The sequence below is a fragment of the Camelus ferus genome, chromosome 4, assembly GCF_009834535.1.
Source record: "Camelus ferus isolate YT-003-E chromosome 4, BCGSAC_Cfer_1.0, whole genome shotgun sequence".
NCBI lineage: Eukaryota > Metazoa > Chordata > Mammalia > Artiodactyla > Camelidae > Camelus > Camelus ferus.
This window is the reverse complement of record NC_045699.1, coordinates 45,359,196-45,380,393: the sequence shown is the minus strand read 5'-3', so window position 1 is coordinate 45,380,393 and position 21,198 is coordinate 45,359,196. Positions and strand designations below refer to the sequence as shown.

General features: G+C 47.2%; 2 protein-coding genes across 6 annotated transcripts in view; both read right to left on the bottom strand.

The window, feature by feature from the left end:
- The window catches only part of CCDC180 (coiled-coil domain containing 180), a 59,019-nt gene extending 46,726 nt beyond the window's left edge, over positions 1 to 12,293 (bottom strand). Inside the window, exons 1-4 of the mRNA XM_032478027.1 lie at positions 12,163 to 12,293; positions 11,262 to 11,326; positions 2,691 to 2,781; positions 1,204 to 1,394 (exon numbers count right to left, since the gene is read on the bottom strand). Coding sequence (XP_032333918.1) covers positions 1,204 to 1,394; positions 2,691 to 2,781; positions 11,262 to 11,326; positions 12,163 to 12,210 — 395 coding nt within the window. The 5' untranslated portion in view covers positions 12,211 to 12,293. The remainder of the gene's footprint in view (positions 1 to 1,203; positions 1,395 to 2,690; positions 2,782 to 11,261; positions 11,327 to 12,162) is intronic.
- The window catches only part of LOC116663192 (stimulated by retinoic acid gene 6 protein-like), a 44,484-nt gene continuing 31,242 nt past the window's right edge, over positions 7,957 to 21,198 (bottom strand). For 2 of the 5 annotated variants that reach the window (XM_032478030.1, XM_032478028.1), the window contains 7 exons: positions 18,250 to 18,331; positions 17,872 to 17,920; positions 17,328 to 17,445; positions 16,136 to 16,255; positions 14,073 to 14,236; positions 13,200 to 13,346; positions 12,004 to 12,503 (listed from right to left, as the gene is read on the bottom strand). In XM_032478030.1, the coding sequence (XP_032333921.1) occupies positions 12,355 to 12,503; positions 13,200 to 13,346; positions 14,073 to 14,236; positions 16,136 to 16,255; positions 17,328 to 17,445; positions 17,872 to 17,920; positions 18,250 to 18,331 (829 nt within the window). In that variant the 3' untranslated portion in view covers positions 12,004 to 12,354. Of the gene's footprint in view, positions 12,504 to 13,199; positions 13,347 to 14,072; positions 14,237 to 16,135; positions 16,256 to 17,327; positions 17,446 to 17,871; positions 17,921 to 18,249; positions 18,332 to 21,198 lie in introns of those variants that run through there. The other 3 variants (XM_032478029.1, XR_004319326.1, XR_004319325.1) reach the window with 3 other exon arrangements.

Below are 21,198 nucleotides of genomic sequence, written 5' to 3'. Positions count from 1 at the left end.
CAGTCCCTCAGAGTTATCTGAGAGGCTGTCTTCTGGGCTATAGTCCTCAGTTTGGCTCAAATAAAATTCTTCTGTTGCTATTTAGACTGTTTATTGATTATTTTCTTCAACACCAGCATTGGGTCAATCCCTGCTCCAACGGGGGTTAAAGGATCACAAAGGCAGATAGAGCAGGACCAACTTCCTGTCCCAGAGCCCCAGACCTGAAGGATTGACGGCTCATGCAGAGCTTGAAGAGTTGAAGGGAAGCCCAGTTCCTGCCTTACTCTCCAAAGCGCCCCGTGAGGAAGATGCAACCCCTACTTTCCTCTCCTCTCTCTCTCCGTGCGTTGTCTGAGCTCAGGGAGCTGAAATGGCATGCTCAGGAATCTCAAGTTCAACCTCTGACCTTGGAAGTTCAGAAAGAACTCCTGATCCTCCTGTCTCAATGCCCCTTGCTCCCATCTCAGGGAATGGCTCCTCTGCTGTCCACCCAAGCACTTAGGCCAGAGACCTAGGACTCAGGAAACTTCCCATCCAATCTGTACCCTGGTCTTGTGAGTTCTGCCTCCAAAATAAGTCTGGAGAGCCCTGCTGTCCCTCTCACAGTCCCACTGAGCTTACGTGGACTGCGGTGGCCTCCGCCCTGCCTCTTCTTACTGCTCCCCACATTCCGCACACCACAGCCTGAAGGTCTTAAAAGTGCAAGTCAGCTGCTCACTTCAGTAAAGTCCAAAATACTGACTGTGGCCTGCAAGCCTCTCCTAGTCTCCTGTCCCCACCTCTGCCCAGGCCTGCTGACTTCCCCAGCCTTCAGGAGCGGGCCAAGCTGGTGCTGTCTCGGAGCCTCACCCCAGGCTTCCCCTCTATCCTCTGGTCTCAGCAAGTTCCCCCTCAGACAGCTTTCCTGACTCCCATCTGGCCACCTCGTCCTCTGTGTCAGAGCCTCCCCACCTTTGCGGAGACCTGCTCACTTATTTCCTATTGAGGCTTCAAGTTCCAGGAGGTTGCGATAAGCATACCCGGTGCCTCTCAGGGAAGAGGGAGGAAGAGAGGGAGAAGCAAACAATCCTGCAAAGTAGGCGTTCTGACCTCCCTCTCTCAGGGCAGTTTCCTGGGACTTCATTCCTACCTGGCACTCATGTTGTGTGAGCTCTTTTTGATTTTTGGAAACTCTGATATACCCCTAGCATGTGGAGGTGTGGCCTGGATGGCAGGTCCTACCTGTAGAGAACAGGGTTTTCGGTGACCCAGTCATTGGGTAGGCTGTGCACCCATTTCCGCTGCCGAGGAGATAACATCTCTCCTTCATAAATATCCGTCTTCTTCATCAAGGGCTTCCTGCCATCCTTTGGGGTCATGGACCGCTCCACAGCCCGTTTCCTGGTGGCTGCCAGGGAGCAGACCAGCTGCACCTGAATCCACGGAAGACCCCAGTTAGGGGGATCAGAAGTGCAGACTCCCAGCACCCTCAGGCTGGCTGTGCTGTCTTAGAAGGTCAAGTGGGAGCCTGCCAGCAGGAAGGCACTTTGAGGGAGGCCTTCAACCCCAGGGCACATCCCATGCAGAGGGGCTCTCACTCCCCATAGCAGTCATTCAGCCACTTCTAGGAGGCCATCTTTTAAGAAATCTTTAACAAGGACCAAGATGCTCATCGCAGCATTTTTTTTTATAATCACAAGGAATTGGAAAAATGGAATTGTCCAATTATAGGGGATTGGCTGAGTAAATATTGTATGTTCCCTTCAATGGAATGTTAGGAATTTATTAAAAATGAGATGAAGGGTTTTTCATGACATGAGGAAATGCTTATGATATGATATACCATAAAACATATCACTCAAGAGCATAAATTAAAATTATAACCAAAATTATACATTATGATCTCAAAATTTTAAATACATAGCAAAATGACCAGGGGAAAATATGCCAAGTATTAAGAATGGTTGCTTCCAGGGAGCAGGATCACATGAGTAATTTGATTCTTTGGTCTATTTGTACTATTATAATTTCCAAGCCTTCTAGAGAGCATTATTCAGGGCTCAAAGTAGGAATAAAAATGCCTTTTAAATAAGCAATACATAACTTCAAAGGAAGGGTTTGAGTCTCTGTGTTTCTTTTAAGATTTCATTTTGTCTGTGCAGTTTTCTTATAGAAGATGAAATAATGCCAATAACCTACAAGGTTGTCAAGAGGGCATTACTTTAATATATCATGGGAAGTCTTAGGTCAAAAACTAGGCAGCCACTAAACATCATGAAGCACACGAATGTGCACTGACATGGGAAAGGCCTCCAAGACACTGTGAACAGGGGAAAAGGGAGGTTTTAAAACGCTACTATAGAATCAAACCCAATTTTTAAATAGAAAAAATTAAAATGTTTTCATGTATAGGAAAAAGATCCTGGACACTCAATGGTTAATTCTAGCTATTTCAGTGTAATTTAAATTAAATTAAAATTTTAAATTTAACTTAAAAATTTAATTTTAATTTTTTAATTTTCAAGAGTAGACATTCTAATTTTGTATTCCTCCACTTTGGGAACCAATAAGAATTATTTTTAATCAAAGCAATTTCAAAGCTCTCATTTCATTAGATTCCCAGGCAAGGAAGTCTTCAGAGAGAGGGAAGTTTCCTGGAGATCAGAGGGAGGTTTGGGGAGCAGAGAGAAAGAGGAGCAGGAAAAGGGGGAACAGAAAGACAGGCTTACCTCTGCCTCAAAGATCTGCTGGTAGACTTTCCCACAGGGAATCTGGGTCACCTTCCCCACTGAGGACATCTTGGCCTCTGGCTGGACACCGCTGCAGGGAAGCCATTGTCCAGGAATCAGGTCTGGGGTTTGGTCTCTATTAGACCCGGATGGATATTGAGAAACCTCCCCACTCCTCTCCAAGGAGAAGTCCTCCCAAAGGACAAGGCTTCCCAGGCAGTCAGGTTGGGGCAGGACACACCCAGGCTAAGACCCCTCTGCTCTGGGGGGAAGCATCAGGGCCCCTTTCAGGTCTCAGGGTTTTTACATTAAAAGAAGGCGGAAGGTGAGGGGGAGGGTATAGCTCAGTGGTGTAGTGTGTGCTTAGCATGCATGAGGTCCTGGGTTGGATCCCCTGTACCTCCATTAAAAACAGACAAATAAACAAATAAACAAACTTGATTACCTACTACCCCTCACCCCCCAAAAAAATTCTATGAGAAAAGTGACATCTTCTAAAAAAAAAAAAAAAAGAAAGAAAAAAAGAAGGCGGGAGGGAGCAAAAAAGCAAAAAAGCAAAAAGGAAATCTCAGGCAAGAATTGAACTCGAACTCACTGTGGAGGCCCGCTCTCCCAGCTGGGCCAGGAGCAAATCTGAGATTGATTTCAAGGGGGTGAAGAATAACAGTTACTGTTTTTGTGCTTCGCTCTTCAAGCTCTTCTAGAAAAAGTCAACGTACCCAAGGTGTCAGCTGGGATTTCAGTTCGTCCTTGAACCCCCAAACTGGCGCTGAACGCGGTTCAAGGACCCCCTCTGCTCCCAACGGTGGACACCTGGGTAGGGGGAAGTGGAAGGAGGGAGGGAGGGAGCGAGCAACCAGCTCTTGGTTACGCTAATTAGGCACCCACTGAATGCTGAGAAACCCAGCAGGCTTCTCTCACGCCAGCCCCCCAAGCCCACTAAGGAGCGAGGGTGGCGGCAGTCTCAGGACAAGCCCTCTAAACCCTTCCAAGTGGTGGGAAACCCTGCTCCCAAGGCCCTGCCGCACCCCTACCTGCAGAAAGCACCACTCAAGTCAGCCCGGGCTCCTCCAGCCCCAACTGCAACAGCACACACTTGGTCCCCAAGGCAACGCAGAGGGGAGGGAACTCCGCTGGCCCCGCCCTCACTTCCTTTCCGAGGAGGAGGCGGGGTTTCCCTTAGCAACGGGAGCCGCCCCTTCCCCTACGCCCCGCCCCCAGTGGAGTAGTGTAAACTCCAGGCCAGTTTCCCCTTGGTGCAGGGGACACCCCAGGGCTGGTAGGAACGTCCAGAGCAGCACAATGAATGTTTTGAAAACCAGTAGGAGAAAGGAGATGAAGCTCTGAGCCACTGTGGTCAAGAAAAACCATCCTATCTTCTTTGTCTTGTTAAAACCATCCTCTGCAAAAAGTAGCATTGAGTAGTGCTTGGCTGTAAATATGAAGGAGAAAGCATCTCTAAAAGAGACCGTCTCTTTCTCAGATTAAAAGAAGTTGCAGGGCTCAGAATCCAGGTTCTGAGGCTTGAATGGAATTATAATAAAAAGGCTAATTTGTATGATTCTTTGAGTTACATTCATCCAACCCACAGTGCCACATAATCCTACTAAAAATATAGCTCTAATCTACCCGCTCTCCTGCTCAGAAGGCCCTTACCAGGTCTGCAGACCCTACCAAATCCAGCCCACGGGACTCTGGTCAGTGGTGGGGCTGGGTGAGGCAAAGGCAGCTGGCACAGGGCCTGTGGCTGGAAGGGGAGAGGCCTCTCCTCTGTGAGCCTCTGAGCGAGTCGCTGCCCCTCTTTGGGCCTCTGTCTCCTCGTCTGGAAAGAGTAAGGTGATGATCCTGTGGTACAGGCCTCACAGGGTGGGGATGAGTTTCCAGGGAGGGAAGAAATGTGCTGGTGGAGTGAGCAGTGATAGTTATATGACACTGCATCCTGAGGAGACCTGTGAGGTAGATGAAGTTATCCCTACACTTTCCAGATAAGGAACAGGCTCAGGGAGGCCAGGCTGCAGGCCCAAGGCCGCACACCAGTGGGTATGGGAGCTGGACTGTTCTAGCATCAGAGCACACTGGAGGACAGAGTAGCACTGGTACCAAAAGACTCAGGTCAGATGTCTGGGGTCAGTGGTTAGGGGTTCTGGGGGAAATAGGCTGAGGGGAGTATGACTTCACTGACCCTGTCCCTGAGCCTGGCAGGAGGGGGACCTGGAGATGATCCCCTAGAGAGCCCAGAAAAGGCAGCAGCAGCAGAAGGCGAGTGTGCCTGTGGCAGAGGGGCTCCAGGGTCAGAGAGGAGGGGGCTCACCCCTTTCAGCAGGAGGCCTCCAAACCAAGAGAGGAGGGACCTTCCTCCTCCAGCCCTGCCTCTTGTTGCCACAGTGCCTCAAATCCTCCGTTAGAAGTGACCAGGAGCCTGAAAGGGCTTGATTTGGGGGTGGAAAAAAGCCAGGGACCACATACGCTATAATTTGCCAAAAGCAGACCCAGAATGGTGATTAGGAGGAGCCTGGTGTTCTCAGAAGGTGAGGAGAGTGGGACCTGAGGGCCACTAAGGGTCCTAGGCTCTCAGCACCTGGCAAACCTCCTGTCATGAGAGCTTCAGCCCTCCTGTGAGCCGGGCACCATGTCCATTTTAGGAATAGGTGAACGAAGGCTCTGCATAAGATACCCATCCTGGTTTCCCAGCTAGTGAAGTCGCAGAGCCACTTGACTGCAAAGCTTAGAAGGTTTTGGTCAGGAGCTAGTCAGCCTCCCCCTCAGATGGTGCCCATGGAAGAGAAAGAGATGTCGGGTTCCTCCAAGACCCTTCTTGCCTGAGGCCTCAGTCTGCCCATCTGTCATCAGACACGATTGAGCTAAAAGGTCCCTGAGGCTCAACTCTCCTGCCCTGGCAACTAGGGAGCCTAGAGCCTGGCCTAGGTCCAAGCCCTGTATTCTGTGTGTGCCCTGCCCTCTGGAGGACTCTGGTGGCAGTGCAACAGGAGGAGGGGTAAGGATGGAGGGCTAGTTATGGACTAGGGGGCTCTTTCTGAGGGACTTTGGCTGTCTGCCTCCTAGAGGAATCAGATCAACCTCCAGAAAAGGAATATTCCTCTAGAAAAGGAGTAAGGTGAAGAGCTGGTGCACTCACAGCAGGGAGGGGAGGTGAGTGGAAATCAGAGACCCTCTGGGCCAGTCACTCCCTGCTCTGTCCCCTGCATTTTGCATTTATTGGGAGAGTTTCATAAGAGAAGTGGGAGACCCACTGAATTGGTAGGTGGGGGAAGGGGCCTGGCATCAAGGACAACTTCCTGGAGGAGGGGCTTTTTACATCCATCTCTGAGAACAGGTAGGACCTGGATGGAATTGGAGAGATGGAGAGCTTCCATGTGTGCAAAGACCCAGGACCAGCCCCAGCCTCACTCCACCCTGCCAAGGCCAGTGTCTGTGTTCTGTCCTTCCCTCTGGCCCCAGGAACCCGAAATAATGAGAGAGCCCCTGCTGCTCCAGGTGGCTGCAAATCATTACAACTTCAATCTGGGGCCTGGTTCCAGGACGTGGAGCAGCTCTGTGAGAATGAGGGGTGAGGCAAGGCAGGAGTGGGGTGAAGGCAGGTACAGACTCCACCCTCATGGCCAACTCTTCCGGGTGGTCGGCTCTGAGAGCCTGTGCACAGCTGTGGCTCCCTGGTCAGCCCCACACCTTGGTGCATGGGGACCTCTGGTGCACCTGGACTGAGTCGCTGGGCAGGCACTGGGAGGCACACCTGAGGTGTGGTGCCTGGTAGGTTCTCAGGTGCCACCCTACCCTGTAGCTACAGCCTATCCTGCCACCTGTCCTAGTCGGCCAGCAGAACATTCAAGGCCAAGGAGTAAGAGAGTGGCCAGGCTGGCAGTGGCTGAATCCTACGGCTAAGCGTGGTCTTGGGGAGTCAGAGCTCAGCTCTACAATTGCCCAGTCCTGTACCTGGACGATTCACCTCAGTTTGTTGGGACTTAGTTTCCTTCTCTGTGAAATGGGTGATGCTAAAGGATGGCTCCCGCAGCAGGGACAACTAGGCTATTGTTTGATGGGCTGAGCACTCAGCACAGGCTGAGAACACAGAGTGCAGTGGGGGCCCAGAGAGGAGGGTGGGACAGGCCCCCTGAGGTAATACCTCTCCTCTCTCCCACCACCAGGCCCCCAACACAGCACCCACTACCTGTGGAAGATTACACTCCTGAGACCAGCTCAAGTACAACCCTTCCTCAGCAGTGGGGACACAGCTAGAGCACTTGGGGTGCACCAAGCCAGCTCCTTCAGCTCTGAGGTGAAGGAGAATATTGTGAGCCTTTTCCTGGGGTCCCTCGAGGCCAGGAGAAGAGGGGGTGACCCCACCCCATCTCCCTGACAGTTCATCCCCAGCATCCATTTACCTACTGGGGAGAGGTAACCTATTGTAAATAGTAAATGCTAGATTTAAATATTACTATACTAAAATCCTGTTTCTTTTACGGCCTTCGAGTTTTGGTTTGGTTCTTTCACTTCCTACGCTAATTTAAGTGAGATAGAGACTTCTCGCATTCAGTTTTTTGTATGTGGGAGAAGGGCAGGAGGGAGATGGGCCAGCCCCTCACCCTGGGTGCAGAAGGAGACCCACCAGTACAATTCTTTTTGAGGCACAAATTCCCTAGAAAGCCCTCAGCCTTTCTGTCAGTGACACCACAGCCAATCCTCCCTGGCTGGGACCTGATGGATCACAGGTGAGCTCTGGTTTACCTGGTTTATCAGGATCAGGGTCATTTCCTGTTCAGTGGAAGACCCCCACAGTCCCCCTGCTGACCCAGGTGATTTCGGGGGCCATGTTAACCTGCGGTCCACGGTCACAGACAATATCCAGTTTACACACTCAGTCCTACTGCTGTCATCTACGTGCCCTAAAGGGGTAGCTAACCTGTGCCCCTAGAGCTTTCTGGGATGGCTGTGTTCTTTTCCATAGTCGTGTGCTTTGCTTATGCCATGGAGAGTGTGAACCTTCCCTGCTGGAGCTCTAGATGATGAGATATGGAGGGCGGGGGTAGGGGTCCAGCAGGGGAATGCCACCAAACTGATGATCTGTGCATATCCATGGACCATCAGTGCCCTCTTTAACAAGGGAAAGAGAGTTGAGTGCCTTTGAATTTATTCAGTTAGAGAACCAATTCCAGAAACCCCAGAACAATTTGAGAAAACAGTCTTTAAGATTCTGTTGCCCTAGAACCATCTTTGGTTTTGTATGTCAGGGTTCTGCAGAAAAAAAGAACATACATAACATGGACATATATGTGTGTATGCATTTATATGTATATGTGTATATATATGTATGTACTGTGTATGTATATGTACACGCACAGAGAGAGACACATATAAAGAGACTTATTTCAAGAAATTATTCTTGTTGTGGGGCTGGCAAATTTGAAGCCTACAGAATAGACCAGCAGACTAGAAACTCAAGAGGATTTTATCCTGCAATCTCAGGCGTGATTTCTTCTTCAGTAGGAAACTTCAATTTTTCCTCTTAGAGGTTTCAGCTGAGTGATTGAGACTCATCCAAATTTTCAAGGGTATCATCCCCACAAGTCAACTGATTGTAGATGTATTTGATAAATAATCAGGAACGATAACCTAGCCAAATTGACAGGCAAGACCATCTCAAGCTGTAAGAATTTTTTTATATATTCTGAATATTAGTCCCATATCAGATATATGATTTGCAAATATTTTCTCCCATTCTAGGTTGTCTTTACATCTCCTGATACTGTCCTTTGATGCACAAAAGTTTATCATATTTATGAAGTCTTGATAGATTAAGTCTTATGAACTTATCTATTGTTTCTTGCTTGTGCTTTGGCTGTTATACCTAAGAATTAGCAAATCCAAGATCATAATATTTATCCTTTTGTTTTAAGAATTTATAGTTCTAGCTCTTAAATATAGATTTGCTCCATTGTGTTTATTTTTGTATATGGTATAAGGCAAGGATCCAAATTCATTCTTTTGCATGCAGATTTCCCGTTTTCCTAGCACCATTTGTTGAAAACACTGTTTTCCACATTCAATGGTCTTGACCACTTGTTTAAATTCAACCATTTGTTTGAGAATCATGTGACCATAGATTATGGTTTCTTTCTGGACTTTCAGCCTATTCCACTGGTTTATATACCTATCTTATGCCAGAGATGCAGTCTGATTACTGTTGCTTTGTATTAAAACTTAAAATCAGGATGTGTGTGCCTTCTAACTTTGTTCACCTTTTTCAACATTGTTTGGGCTATTTGCAATTCCATTTGAATTTTAGTATCAGCTTTTCCGTTTCTGCAACAAACATTAGTTGGTATTTTACAAGGACTGCACTGGAAGTGTGGTTTACTTTAGGGAATATTGCCATTTTACCTTAAGTCTTCCAGTTCTAGTCTGCTCTCCTATCAGGGTTAGGCTGGCCACATCAAATGTGAAAGAAGTGTCTCCTCCTCTTTTATTTTTGGGGGGAGTTTGAGAAGAATGAGTTTAAATCTTCTTTAAATGCTTTGTAGAATTCACTCATGAAGCCATCTGGTCTTGTATTTGTTGTAGGTTGTGTGCATTTTTTAAAATAATTTTTAAGAATTCAATCTCTTGTTATAGGTCTATTCAGTTTCTATTTCTTCTTGAGTCAACTTGGCTAGTGTGTATGCTTGTAGGAACTTGTCCATCTCACATAGGTTATCCAACTTGTTGGAGTAAAGCTATTCACACTATACTCTTATAATCATTTTCACTCTTGCAGAGTCGGTAGTAATATCCAACTTTCAGTTCTGCTTTTAATATTGTGGTCTTTTCTCTTTTTTCTTAGTGATTCTAGATAAAAGTTTGTCAATTTTGTTGATCTTTTCACAGAACTCACTTTTGGTTTGATTGATTTTCTGTATTTTCCTGTTCTTTATCTTATCTCTGCTCTCATATTTATTATTACCCTCTTTTTGCTAGCTTTAGGTTTAGTTTACTCTTCCTTTTCTAGTCCTCAAGGTGTAAAGTTATTGTTTTGGGATCTTCTTTTTGATGTAGACATTTACAACCATAAATGTCCCTATGAGTACTGCTTTTCCTGCATGCCATAGGTTTTGGTATGTTGTAGCTTTATTTTCATTTGATTCAAGGTATTTTCTAATATCCCTTGTTTTCAACTTTCACTCATTGGGTGTTTAATGGAGAATTGTTTAATTTTCCCATATTTGTGATTTTCCCCCCAATTTTCCTTCTGTCACTGTTATCTAGTTTCATTCCATTGTGGTCAGAAATGATACTTTTTATGATTTAATTTTTTAAAAATGTATTAATACTTGTTTGGGGGCCTAACACATGGTCTATCCTTGAGAATGTTCCATACGCACCTGAGAAGAATACATATTCTGCTGTTGGATGGAGGGCTACGTCTAACTGGTTTATGGTGTTGTTCGAGTTCTCTATTTCTTTACTGATTTCCGTCTGGTTTTACTATCCATTATTGAAAGAGGACTACTGAAATCGCCACTATTAGTACAGAACTGTCCATTTTTCCCTTCAACTCTGTCAGTTTTTGCTTCATGTTTTGGGAACTCTGTTGTTAGATATGTTTATGTTTATAATCATTACATCTTCTTGATAGAACACACCTTTTATCATTATGTAATGTCCTCAAGGATGAGAGAAACCTGATCCCTGCCCTTGAGGAGATCACAAGGCAGTTCAGGGAAGAGATTGGGAGACAATCATAGCAGGAGCTGAGAGGCCTGTGCAGCAGGCAGGACCTCATCTCCCTGGTGTCCTGTGTCCCTGGCGTGGTGACTGCACGTAGCAGGTACTTGGTCAGCATTGGCTGGGTACAAATGAGGAGCACTGGCTGGGAGGGCAGCACTAGCTCTCATTTAGGAAAACTGAGACTCATGCTCCTGACAGAGCTGGGACCGAAACCCAGGGCTCCTGACCTTCTGTTTAGTGGTCACGCGATCATGATGCCAGGATTGATTCCAGTATTGAATTCATGGCTGAAAGATTTATTCATCATGGCCTCATTCTTTCATTCATTCCAAGATCCTACTATGTTACTACAAGTACTTGGTAATGGTGAGTAAAATCTGAAAGGGCCTCTTTCTTCCTGGAGCTGAGAGCATAGTGAGAGGCAGACATTAATCAGATCACCATGAAGTGTAACATTACAAATAAAAATGACTGATATTTACTGAGAGTTTAGGACATGTCAGGCACTGGCTTAGGAGTGTTTCTGTGTATTAACTCATCTTATCCTCAAAATAATTTTTAGTGGTGCGGGTATTACCCCTCTATATGTAAGGAAAAGAAAGCACAGACAGGTGAAGGAATTTAGCTGATGTCACACAGCTAGAAAGTGGTGATGTGGGGATCCCAATACTCTGAGTCCCAGTTTTCTTAGTTTCAAAAAGTAGAATGACAAAATTTGCAGAGATTAAGTTAAAAGAGGTACATCTGGCAAACACATCAAGCAATAGGACTGGGTTTACAGTAGATGCTTAATACTGATTACTGAATTTCAGTGGCTCTGGGACTTGTGAGCTGGGCAGGGACTTCTCTTACCTGTTGTTGAGTCCTCCTGGCACCTGCACAGGCTTCGTGAGAGACAGGCCATCAGAGACCTTATGCTTGGGCGTGAAGAATTTGCATTAAGTACTGGGCCCTCTGCACAAAGAGAGACCTTCTTGGATGGTCTAGCCAGCTTCCAGTGCCATGCACTGCATACACCAGAGGGTTCACCTGCCTCGAACTGGGGCTTTCCTGCCACCACACCTTTGCTCTTATTTTCCCCCACCTTGAATGCCTGCCCATCTGGTCTCTGCCTCCTCAGCCAGGTAGCTTTCTCAGGAGATCACCCCTCCCACTCGGCAAGAGCATCTATACATCTCCCTTGTGACCAAGGCGCAGGTCAGTTCTGATCTGTTCCCATCCCAGTGGCCATGGGAGAGAGCTCAGTGTGTCCCACTCTGCTCTCCCACCTGGACTGGAGGCTGGGATCATGGATTTCCTTGTCTCCCACCACCATATGGCCTGGAAAGGAGGAAATGACTGAGGACCTTATTGGATTAAGGCTACACTTTCTCCCAGAGAAAAACTGTATCAAACAGTTCAGCTCTCCTGATATAAAAACCTGATAAAAAAAAAAAAAAAACCACCCTGGGGGGAAGGGTACAGCTCAGTGGCAGAGTGCATGCCTAGCATGCATGAGGACCTGGGTTCAATCTCTAGTACCTCCATTAAAATAAATAAATAAACCTAATTACCTCTCCCCCCAAAACAAACAAAAAACAAAAGAAAAAAAATTTACCACCTTTTTCAGTAACACAAAATTCTGCCCTGTGGTCAACTTAAGTGCATCTCAACACAGAATGCCCCAAGGCTGCCTCCTCACCAGGGATAGTGGAAATTATTACTGGGCAAAGTTTGTTCAACAAAAATTCTCTTTAGTTCTTGATCTGCTTACCAAGGGAGTGAATAGATCTGAGGTTTCATGGTTCAGCCCGGGTGCCATCCCATGAATGGCTTGGTCTGTGTGCCACCTGCGTGGACAGGGCTGTGCGTCCTGTCACACTGCAGGATGCAGCTGCAGGGGTGCCTGGGCCTTCTTGGCGGCACTCATCCTGCAATGGCCTTATCGTAATGCTGCAGGTCCATGTCAGATCTCCGAGCTCGTCAACAGAATCTGGGTAAACTCCTGGGAGCCACGATCCGGCCTTGATTTCCTGAGCATGACCAGTCTGGGGTTGTTGATCAGGGTCTGCAGCAGGAGCCACCTTGTCCTGGACCTAGCTGAGATGCAGGGACCTAGGGCAGAACCAAGGCAGGTAGACTCGAGAGGGGGCAGCTAGTCTCTGTCCTTCTCAGAGGCTGGAGGGAAAGCTGCCCAGAAGGTGTGAGGTGTGGACGAAGGAGCTGGACCAGGACTCCTGGGGACATGAAGACAACTGGAGGGATGATCTGGGTATAAGTGCTGGGAGCAGCAACACAGCCCAGACTGATGCTGATGAGACATGACTAACTGGTGGGCTTTCCAGCAGAAGTTAGAGCAGAGTAATAGGGGTGGCAGGGGTGGGGGTAGCCAGTATAGAGACTTGAGTGGGTAGGAGTTGGTGGCTGGCAGAGTTTGTGACAAGCAATGGGGAAAACTAAGCAAAATTGCATACCATCTTGAAGGGCATCTGGCCTGCAGCCTGGGATGTGAGTGGAGTCTCAAACAAATGGCTGAATGAATGACTCAGCTAGCAAACTAGAGCTCATTTCCGGGAACAAGGAAGGAGCCCAGTTAGCAGGACAAGGACACCAGGCCTCAGGGGTCCTGTAGCCAGGCTGACTGGGGGCTAAGACTCCTGATTTCCTGGGTAGAAGGGCTCCCGGGGCATGGAGTGTGGAGGAAGGGGAGCAGGGAAGGAGGAACTGGGGGCATCTCAGGGGTCCCAGGGAGGCCTCAGATACTTGTTTCCTGGTGTCCGACCCCAGTGTAGGTTCAAACAGGAGACTTACCTGCTGACTGATTTAGGTACCAGCATTTGATGGCCTGCTGCAGCCTCCTCTCCCTGTGGCCTGTGATCAGGATGTGACAAAAGCTGACGAGCACGGGGTTGGTGTGATAATGATCCACGTAGAGCATGCCAATCCATGCACTGAACCCTGAAATCCAGAGGGCAAGTCAAGCCATGCAGTACGTCCCAGGATGGCCCAGCTTATGCTTTTTCTGACAAAACTGCAGTGTTACTTTGTTCCCAAATAGTGCCAGGGTTTTTGCTGAGAATCTAGAAAGTGAAGCATAAAGAGCTGGAAGGGTCACACCCTACCATCCATTTTATGGGCATTTGAAGCTCACAGGGTCTAGAAGCCTCTGTGGCTTATACGGAGAAGCCATCAGCCTCTATCGAATGAATGAGGCAATTAACCGACATGGGTCAGAAATAGAACAAAGCCAATTTTTGCTCCACAGAAACAGCTTTGATTTTGGAGCATTTCAACAAAACAGACTATTTTCTTAACTAAGTTCGTGTCCAGCTAATACCACCAGTAATTGTGAAAGATGTTCTTTCTTGAAATTTTCAGAGGCATGCGTTCATAAACTGCCTTCTAACTGTTCAAACAGAACTCTGCTATTTCTTACTGTCCCTCATTTTACCTCAAAGGCCTGTCAAACATGCAGGTATTTAGCAGCCTGAATTCCCTGTGGCCATGGGGCTGAATCTTTTTTTTTTCTTTTTTCTTTTTCTACTCATCTTTAAGATAGTCTTCTTGGGAAGATAAGCTCTAAGCATAAAAGAAGAGTATGATCGCCAGGCCTCTGGGACCCAGTGTCCAGGCAGCTTCTGCAAAGGCGCAAGCCCAGCGCTCCCCAGGTGCGGAGCCACGTACCCATGTCTGCTCCCTCATAGCCACTCTGCAGGATGGTCCTGTCGATGCGAGCAATCAGCCATGTGCCCAGGATGCAGCTGATGAGAAGTCTGGAGAGGCAGGCGCCCAGGCCCAGCAGCACGTTGTAGAAGAACAGAAAATAGTTGAAGTTGTGGAATGCTCTCCTGCAAATGGAAGCAGGTGGAGGGGCGGCACGTTTCAGTGAGAGAGAGGGTGGCTAGGCAGGTGGGCTCAGGGCCCCTGCTGACCTGTGGTCGAGTCCTACACCTCCCATCTCCTAGCTGTGTAAACTCTTGCTGTGAGCAGGAGCTGACTGTCCCCACTTAACAGCTGGAGTGAGGACTGGCTGAGAAATAGCGTGGAGGGCACTGAGCCCAGTGCAGGCTGAATGTCAGGGGGCACTGCAAAGTTTCACAGGACCCTGTGGTTTTGAGGTTTCCTGTATGATAAGAAACCTCATGTGTCTTGAATTTGTGTAAGCACATTTGACTGTCCTTTATGATTGGATTACTGCATTCTGTTGATTCTTATTTTGTGGTTGGCTTTATTCCTTTGATAACTATGTAAGTTTAAAAAGCTAAAGCTCTAGAGGGGTGGGAAGGGACAGACTGGGATTTCAAAATGTACAATGGATAAACCAGATTGTACTGTGTAGCACAGGAAAATATATGCAGGCTCTTGTGGTGGCTCACAGTGAAAGAGAATGTGACAATGAATATATGTATGTTCATGTATAACTGAAAAATTGTGCTCTACACTGGAATTTGACACAACATTGTAAAATGACTATAACTTAATAAAAAAAGTTAAAAAAATAAAATGCTAAAGCTCTAAGCTGTTCTTAGAAACAAAGAACAATACATACATGTAAATTAAAAAAAAGAATATCCAGAATAGATAAACCCAAAGAGAAGCAAAATTGATGTTTTTCTGCCTAAACAAACTAGAACTATGTAAAATAGTTCACTTTAAACTGCTTCTTTCTTGTGTTCTTGACTATTAGTTTTTTGTATGTATGTAGCAAATTTCAGATAATATTAATTAAGTTTAAAATAAATTCTTAATTCATTTTTCAAAAAAAAAAAGAAAGAAAAAACCTCATGTGGCTACAGCTGGGTTCGAGGTTACAGCAGAAGTGTGGCTTCCCCACTGCCTGTTGCACAGTGACCTGCCCCCAGTTAGAACTACTCCAAGTCCTGCAGGTGAAATTTCCCAAATAACCACCTGATCACGTGGTCCTCCACTGGTGATAGGATAAAGCCCAAACTCTGCATACTGAATTTCTGGGCCCTCTGTAACAGGCCTTTCTGGCACTGTCACACTGTGTCCCCACCCCATCCCTCACCATCTAAGGCCACTGCATGCTACTGTATTGGATTTTCACTCTTCTCCCAACATGACCTGCCTTTTCATGGCTTCCTCCCTGCATCTGTGCAGCAGGAGCTGCAGCCATGCTGTCGCCTCACTGCTGCTTGTAGGAATCCTACCATCCTGCCGACCTCAGCTCGGACAGCCCCCCTGCAGCTGAATGAACACTCTTCCTCTCCCCTACCCCTGCCTCTCCTTCCTTACTCAAGTTTCTCTTGTAATGCTTTCACACCTGCTGGACTCTATGGGCCCTATATGTCTGTCAGCCCCCGAGGACCAGACGGTGTGGGGCACCTCTTTACCCTCAGCGCCCGTGTCGTCTCCTCTATCAGTGAATGTCCTTCAATGACTGAACTAGAAAGGATGACCATGGGCCAGGTATGACTGTTCTAAGTTCATATCTTAATACCTTTCCTCTCAGAACACTTCTCTGAGATATGTACACTTATTTGTAAAATGAGAAAGCAGAGGTTCATAGACGTTGAGTGAGGTCACACGAGGTCACACAGTTCATAAGGGGAGGAGCCAGGATGCAGTCCCAGGCAGTTTGGCCCCAGAGCTCAGTCCTGAACCACTGCCCCTCATGTCTCAGAAAGTGCAGAGTCCACCCAGGAACCTGTCAAAGGTGAAGAGGAAGGAAAGAGACGGCTTGAGGCTGAAGCCCTGCAGTGCCCTACTCCCCTCTGTGCCCTCACCTATTGTTGAGAGCCAGGGGCTTCTGCTTGTCAGCTGTTCCCATCTTTGGCTGCAAGAAGAATTTGGCGGCAATCCATACCTGCAGGATCATGAGACCCAAGACGATGGATATGGTGAGGCTGAAACACAGAGTGAGATCATCCTGAGGTGGCCTTGTCCACTCTTCCCAAGCCTTCTTGAATGCCCAGTGACAGAGAGGAGACAGATGCTGGCTGACCTCCGGACAACAGTAGCATGAGCTCTTCCCTTTGTGCCTACAGAGCATGTTCATGCCCACTGTGCAGATGAGAAAACTGAGGCTCAGAAAGGGGAGATGACTTTCTCAAAGCTGCATTGTCAGGTCTTCTGGCTCCAGACCAGAACTCCAGTGTTTAATTATGTCCTTTTGCTGAGAAGTGGCAGCTGGGATGAGTGGTTTAACGGCATGGGAATCAAAGAACGGAACGGGGTTTTTAGAAGAGCTCATGAAGGCCACGGGAAACCGGACAGGGCAGGTGCTGCCCCTAGACTCATAGGAGGCTCTAGGTGAGTTTGGATCCAAGTAGCTCAGAGCAGGGAGGTCCCCAGAGAGCACCACACCCTGTGTCTGCGTCCCCTATCGGGGGTTGTGGTGAAATGAGGCTTTGGTTTCAGATGCCCCAGCTCCCAATCCTGCCTCCTCTCCTCCTTGGACATAATTGCTCAGCCTTTCTGTGCCTCTGTTTCCTCATCTGAAAAAAAGGAGCTAAGATAAGTCTCAACCTCAGAGGGTCCTTACGATAGTGAATTCTCGACAGTGTTAGCATTCACTTTTACTTTCCATATGGCTAAACTGAGGCTCAGAGAGGCAACTCACAAGTCACACAGCTGATCTAAAACCTAAGCTCAGATTCCCTCTCTCCTTCCACTGTACTGTCCTTCCTCTCCGCCTCCCTGAACCTCAGTCTTCCCAGCTATTAATGGACATCCATGTATCTCCCACAGACACAATCGTGAGGACACCATTGAACAGTGAGAGTGGAAACATTCTGTAAACTGTAAGGTTCCCAGCAGAGTGAGTTGCTATTTTGGCCCATCCTTGGGCCAGAGCTGAGAGCATGGGTCCTGGGATTGGTGAGAGCCCAGCAAGGGAGGGGCATCTCAAACAGCGGCTGCGAGGGCCTACCATCTCCCAGGCCCCAGGCACTGACAGGAAGCCCGCCTACAACTCACGTCCCGATGCCCAGTCCTCGGAGCATCTTCAGGGCCTGATTGTGGATGACAGGCAGCACCAGGCTGTACATGATCACCAAGCCACACAGGCTCTGCATCACGTGGATGATGAGGTAGCCTGTGGGCCAAGGGAGCCAGTGGTCACACATGTCCATCCCTGCCATCCCCCCTCTAGCCTCCTCCCACCGTAGGTACTGGCACTTTTGCTTATGCTGTTTCTTCTGTCTGGCATGGCTGCTGACCTTCGGCTCACCCTGCCAGGTGCAGTTCAAATGCCAGCTCCTGTCTTCACTCCCTGTCCTGGGTCTGGACAGTCACCTCCTCCTCTGGGTCAACACCACCCTTAGCACATTCGCCCCATGGGCCCAGGACAGATGGTGACGAGGACCTACAGGAGCTGTGTTTCTTGCTCCTTCCCAGAGGGCCCTCGAGGAAGAGCTGGGGCTGCTTCTGCCCCGCCTGGCTTCTCCCTACCCACAGCCGGCTCTCCCCGGCTCTCCGCAGCACCCAGGGAACGTGTGCTGAACTGAGTGGTGACACTCACCCCACAGAATATAGGCTATCTGCCAGCCAGAGTACCGCGCAATGGCCACCTGAGATTTAAAAAGAAAAAAGGGTCTCAGAGGGGAGAAACCCTGATTACCTCTAATGCACGAGTCCAGCCTCCGTGTCTCATTTGAGGGTCACCCACCAACCCACGAAGGCAGGCGTCATGATTGTCCTCATTTTACAGATGAGAAAACCGAGGACTAAATAGGGACAGTGTTGATCCCGAGTCACTTAGCAGCAGAACATACTAGAACTGGGGACTCTGGACTCCCAGCCCAGGGCCCTTCCTCCCCCAGCACACTGCCCCTGTTTGAGGCGTAGGACAGCAGGCTTTGGCCTCGGAGCAGGGAGAGAGAGGCCTCTGCAGACTTACCACACTCTCCGACGAGGACGGATTATGGAATTTCAAAGGGAGAAAGTGTTTATCTCCTGCCCACAACCTCTTGATATGCTTTCTAGAGAAGAAGAGGGAGATCAGTAACACCCATGACCAGAGCTCATAAGAAGATGTAAACAGAGAGGCCCGTGCAGGGAGATGGCTCAGTCCCCGTACTGGTCACAGCTTATGGCATGGGGCTAACTAGCCTTAAAAATACTTTAACACTTTTTAAAAAATTGAGATGTAATTGACATACAACATGATTATTTCAGGCATACAATATAATAATTTGATATTTGTATATATTGTGAAATGATCACAATAAGTCTTGTTAACATCTGTCACCTCAGTTATAAACATTTTTTTTTCTTGTGATGAGAACTTTGAATCTATTCTCTTAGAACTGTAAAATATACAACACACCATTTTTTAACAATAGTCACCATGCTGTACATTATAGCCCCAGGACCCCATTACTTATTTTATAACTGAAAGTTTGTACATTTTGACCCCTTCGCCCATGTCATCCAGGCCATGCCTCTGGCTACCATCAATCTGTTCTTTGTATCTATGGGTTTTGTTTTTGTTTTGTTTTCTTTTGTTTAGATTCCACATATGAATGAAATCATGCAGTATTTGTCCTTCTCCATCTGACATTTCACTTAGCATAACACCTTTAAGTCCTGGTCCATGTCTTCACAAATGACAAGACTTAATTCTTTTCTACGGCTGAATGGTATTCCTTTTTACACACACACACACACACACACACACACACACACACACACACATCATCTTTATCCATTCATCCATCCATGGACACTTAGGTTGCTTCCATAGCTTGGCTATTGTGAATAATGCTGTAAAGAACACTGAGGTGCATATACTTTTTGAATTAGTGTTTTCGTTTTCTTTGGATAAATGCCCAGAAGTGGAATTGCTGGATCATATGGTAGTTCTATTTTTAATTTTTTGAGGAACTTCTACACTAATTTTCCACAGTGGCTGCACCAATTTACATTCCCACCAACAGTGTATGAGGGTTCCTTTTTCTCCACATCCTCGCCCACACTTATTTCTTGTCTTTTTGATGATGGCCATTCTGACAGATATGAGGTGATATCTCACTGTGGCTTTGATTAGCATTTCCCTGAAGATTTAAAAATCAAATCCAAAACATTTTGTAAAAATAACATATAGCTACCTAATCTCAATGGTGACTAAATGTGATAATTGAGACTGTGTATGTAGCTTTTATCTTCTTTAATTTGTTCTATTTTCTTATTTTTTCTACAATGAATATCTATTGTTTCATGTAATAATATTATAAAACAGGTAAAAACAGAAAACCATTTTTAATGATAGTGCCTACCTTGTAACAACGTAAAGGGAAATGAAAAAGGGGCCATGACCCCTCACAATCCTGGCACCCCAGGAAATCACTGCATGCTTTTCCACATGCCCGTCTTGGCCTGGCCCTTTGCCTACAGATTAGGTTGGCATAGTTTCGTTCACAGTCCACATTCACATCTGTGTCCTTTTTCCTTAACATCCTACCTATAGCAATTTCCAGGTTGTTTTGCATTTCATGAACACTGAATTGCGAAAACTTAGTATGAAGTAAAGAATGTGAATATCTCATTGTTAGTTTGTATAGTTATTTCATGATGAAATGATGGTATTTCTATTATGTTGGGTTAAACAAAATATATTATTAAATGATTTTCACTTCCCCCTTAGTTTTTTAATAGTAGGCTATTAGAAAATACAAAATTGCATTTGTGGTTTTCATTGTGCTTCTGTTTGGCAGCACCAGAGTAGAGAGTGTTACCAGGAATATAAACACACAGACACATTTGCATGGTGCAGGGAAAATTTCTGGAAGGAGGCACAGAAACTGAATAATAATGTTTAGCTCCTGGCTTAGAGTCTGAATGGGAGGAAGACTTACTTTACACTAACATGTTTTTACCTTTTTTTTTTAAAGAAGAGCTTGCGTATAGTCTGAAATAATTCTAAGAAAAATAACAACACTGGCACAGTGCTGGTGCTGTCCAGTTTGCAGGGTGCTTCCTCATCCACTATTTCCTCTGCCCCATGGTCCTGTAAAGGAGCAGGGCAGGGATCATCACTCCTGGGTGACAGGTGTAACAGGGAAGGGCCATCCTGGACAGAAATGAGGCCAGTCCACCACAGGTGCCCTCTCACCCCTGTGCCCTCAGCTGTCCTCCACCCACATCCATGCAGCCAGCTCTGCGTCACCGCAGGTCAAATGCCTCAGTGAGAATCTCCCAGCCGCTTGTAGGCTAATGAAGGAAGGAGCAGACAAATCCCTCCATCAGGTGGGGACGGGGGAGGCAGCTGTGTCCAGTCCACCCACAGAGTCCAGGGAGAAGAAAGCAGAGAGAGGGAGCAAGGCAGGGCTGGGATGGGATGGAGAGCTGGGCCCTCTTTGTGCCAGGAGAGTCTTCTCATGGATGCCATCTGCACGAGACCTACCCTTTGGGCAGTCAGAAGGGGAGGATGTAAAGGCAGGGTTAGGATATGGAGGGGTGGGAACCAGCCATGGGCTTCCCATGAGTGAGAATTAGAGACTGAGACAGAGAGACAGGCAGAGACAATAGCAGAGAGAGATGGAGAGAAAAGGGAGGAACAGATACTGAAAATTCAACTTCTATCTGCATGCAAATGTGGGCTACATACTGAAGCCCATCCCCTCCTCCCGCACTGCTGCTCTAGAGACTGATGCACCCGGTTCCCTTGACCCAATCTCCTGTGATGTCCCCTGGAGCCAGATTCACCTGCTGGGAGCCTGGTGTGATTAGTCCTGGAGAGCAAGGCGGGTCTGACACCCAAAGAGACTCTGAAGTGTATGAGAAATGACAAGGTCAGAAGGGGTCAGACGATATAATCAGCTGCTAATAGCTTGGGTAAAGTGATTTG